Consider the following 3369-nt stretch of genomic DNA (forward strand, 5'->3'; position numbering starts at 1 on the left):
ATTTATTATTTTTATTTTTTTAAGATCAGTTGTAATAATGTCTGAACTAACTGTTAAAAAGGCAAAACTGAGGAACTACAAAGAAGATTTTATCATGTTTGGTTTTGCATCTGTAGACTCAAAACCTATGTGTCTTGAATGTGATGCCATCATGAGAAATCATCCCATGAAGAAAGTTAAACTGAAACAACACTGGAAATTAAGGCATCCATCATCTGTGGGTAAAGGTAGGGAATATTTTGAGAATAAAAAGAAAATACAGCCAATCAAACTACCTGACTTTGTAAAGAAGATAAATACTGAAAAAGCAAAGACACTCAAACCAAGTCATTTGGTTTCTGAAATTATTGCCAAGGTTGCAGCACCTCAGATTTATGGTAAAAAACTTGTCAAGCCTGCTATGATAGCTTGTGCAAATGAGGTTCTGGGAAAAGATGCTGCATCTACTCTGAGTACAATTCCACTTTCAAATAACACAATTACAAGAAGACAGGATGAAATGTCTAATTTTATTGAGGAGAAGATTGTGGAAATTCTCCAAAAGACAAATTTTTCTATCCAGGTTGATGATAGCACAAGTCATAACCAAGCTATCCTTCTGGTCTATGTCAGATTCATCCATGAAGATGGTATAAGGGAAGAAATGTTACTCATTAAAAGTTTGTCTGAAACTACTAATGGAGAAGATATATTCAATGAAGTAATGCAGTATTTTGATGATAAATTGACTAATTTGATCAACATTGCATCAGATGGAGCCTTTCACTGGAAAAGTGAAAGGCTTTGTTTCTAGAATGAAATCAGTTGCTCCTCACATTTTTTATATACATTGCATTATCCACAAACAGCATTTGGTTGCTAAGAATATTGGAAGACACATGGAAGAAGCACTCAACACTGTCATACATGCAATTAACTTTGTCAAATCAAACTCAGTGAATGATAGATTTTTCATGCAATTCTGTGAAGATGGAGATTTTAAAACCCTATTGCTTCACACAGAAGTAAGATGGTTGTCAAAAGGCCTGAGCCTTGAAAGACTAGTGAATTTGTGGGAACCATTAATCAACTTTCTCATGTTCAAGAGTCAGATGACTCATTACAACTCCAAGAAGCAAAGGGTATATGGGGAAATTTAAATTTTGGAAAAAACAGTTTGAAAAAAAAATTTGGCATCATTACAAAATTTTAACACCACTGTTCCTACATTAGAATGCATTGCTGCATGCATTGCCCATCTTGAAGGTCTTCATGTAGACGTTGAGAGAAGATACAATGATCTATTAAAGATGGATACAATGATTTATTAAAGATGGATACAATGATTTATTAAAGATAGATTTTCCACTCTGGTTTGTAGACCTAGAAAATTATGAGCCAGGAGATGAAAATTTTGAGTTGGCTGAAATGTTTTTGGATTTGAAAGAGAATATGAAACTGGGAAGAAGAATTGGAAAAGAAGGTGTCTTTGCCTACATATCAATAAAGGAATCACACCCAAATATTTTTCGACATGTAGAAGCAAGCATCATTTCTTTTCCCTACCACATGGATGGTGGAATCTGCATTTTTAGCTGTTGTAGATATTTTAAGTCGAAAAAGAAATAAATTAGATGTCAACAGCAGAGGAACTATCAGACTAAGACTAAAATAAGTTCATTAAAATTGATTAGGATATCTTGTGTCAGAAACACCAATATCAAGCTAGTCACTAGCTGAATGGACTAAAAACGAATGATTTGATGAAAAATGATTTTGATATCTTGAGTTCATCTTCGTTTACTAAAATAAATTTTATCTTTTGTTGCTGAAATAAATTTTAAAGTGTAAATAGACTATTTTGTCTTTTCATTAAATATTTTAGTGTGAAAATAGAACAGCATAAAGTAAAAGTAGAAGTGGTCCCTAGAAACTTTTTCAAGTAAAAAATGGTCCCTGGGCTGAAAAAGGTTGGGAACAACTGGTCTATATGTTTACATACGACATATAGAATATATGTTTACATCATTTAGTCAGCAATCACTCAAGAGGTTGCACATGAAGGGAAATCTGAGTGGGCTTTTGGTTTTGGCACCAGTATTCATGTTGGGGTACCTAGTACACTATGAGTGCAGAGACTACTCAACCTAAGATATGTACTATGACACAGCTAATGTGAACCAGTAGTGGAGAACAGTGGAACGTTACAATGGGTTGATGAAAGGAGCAGGAGTAGAATAGTAGAGTCTAGATAGGTGAGTGGACAAATGAAAGAAAGAGGAAGATTTATATATAATTATTTACATGAGTTTGAATCAGCCCTATGCAACCTAAAGTTTCTGCAAGAAGCCTACAAGACTTTAAGTATCAAACAGTTTTATATTACACAAACTCACACACACACACACACACACACATATATATATACACACAAACACAGACCTATATACACACAAACACACACCTATACACACACACTCATATAGATATTTACAATTATATAATCATTTGTTTTCTGACCATTTTTCCATGATAGCACAGGTTGAACAAATTCATATACTTGAGGCATTGATTTTACAGCCTGGTGCCATTCATCATCACTAATCATTACCTGCTTTCCAACAGATTTTTCAAACCACTAGTCTTATATACATACATACATAGTAGAAGATATAGATTCAGAGAATCATGTGGCTATCACAGTAAGCTCCTTATACAGACTTGGCTATCAATACACATAGTAATCAATTTACAAGGTTGTGTGAGGTAAAGTGCACATGTCACTGAAGATCTAGAAAATTCAAATAATATTTATTCTGTGAAGAGTATATAAAAACATAAAGCCAGGATGTATGAGAGGTGAATATATATTTATTTAACCATGTGACTTTCATAGGATTATGGCCATTTCACAACCTTCTTCAAGAGACAAGAAATTATCCATACAAGTTTGCATTAATATGTGTGCCCAGCAGTATACAATTGTATATTCACAAATTAATGCAAATAAAGAAAGCTAGCTTATAAGAGCACCAGAACATCATGGTTACATCAACAGTTCAGCTCTACTCACAAAATTCACTCATTATACATACAATGTATTGAAGGCCAGAAGCAGATCAAATTATATAGACTCGGTCAGTAAAAGGTAATTATCAGAGTAAGGATATACTATGGCTCTATTACTACAGAAAAAATTTTCTTCAATTATGAACACCCACATATCCATTAAGATAAACTGCTAAATAGAAATAAAGAGATTCACCATCTTTATACAAAATTAAAGAAAAAAAAACAGCTTTACTTTCATGCAAGTAGGAATATAAGAGAATTAATTAAAGGGTTGAAAATGCATTTGGGAAACAAATCGTAGTATTTTTTGCTTTTAGG

At 33.0% G+C, this 3369-nt stretch overlaps 1 protein-coding gene across 1 annotated transcript; it reads left to right on the top strand.

The window, feature by feature from the left end:
- The first annotated feature begins 37 nt into the window (after positions 1 to 37).
- Positions 38 to 793, top strand: LOC106870373 (SCAN domain-containing protein 3-like). The gene has a single exon (XM_014916411.1). It carries the CDS (start codon positions 38 to 40, stop codon positions 791 to 793), a length of 756 nt encoding a protein of 251 aa, XP_014771897.1.
- The last annotated feature ends 2576 nt before the right edge of the window (positions 794 to 3369 follow it).

The sequence above is a fragment of the Octopus bimaculoides genome, chromosome 9 (assembly GCF_001194135.2).
Source record: "Octopus bimaculoides isolate UCB-OBI-ISO-001 chromosome 9, ASM119413v2, whole genome shotgun sequence".
In the NCBI taxonomy this organism is placed as follows: Eukaryota; Metazoa; Mollusca; class Cephalopoda; order Octopoda; family Octopodidae; genus Octopus; species Octopus bimaculoides.

Coding starts and splice junctions, on each gene's coding strand:
- LOC106870373 (XM_014916411.1), top strand. CDS start 38: ATGTCTGAACTAACTGTTAAAAAGGCAAAACTGAGGAACTACAAAGAA.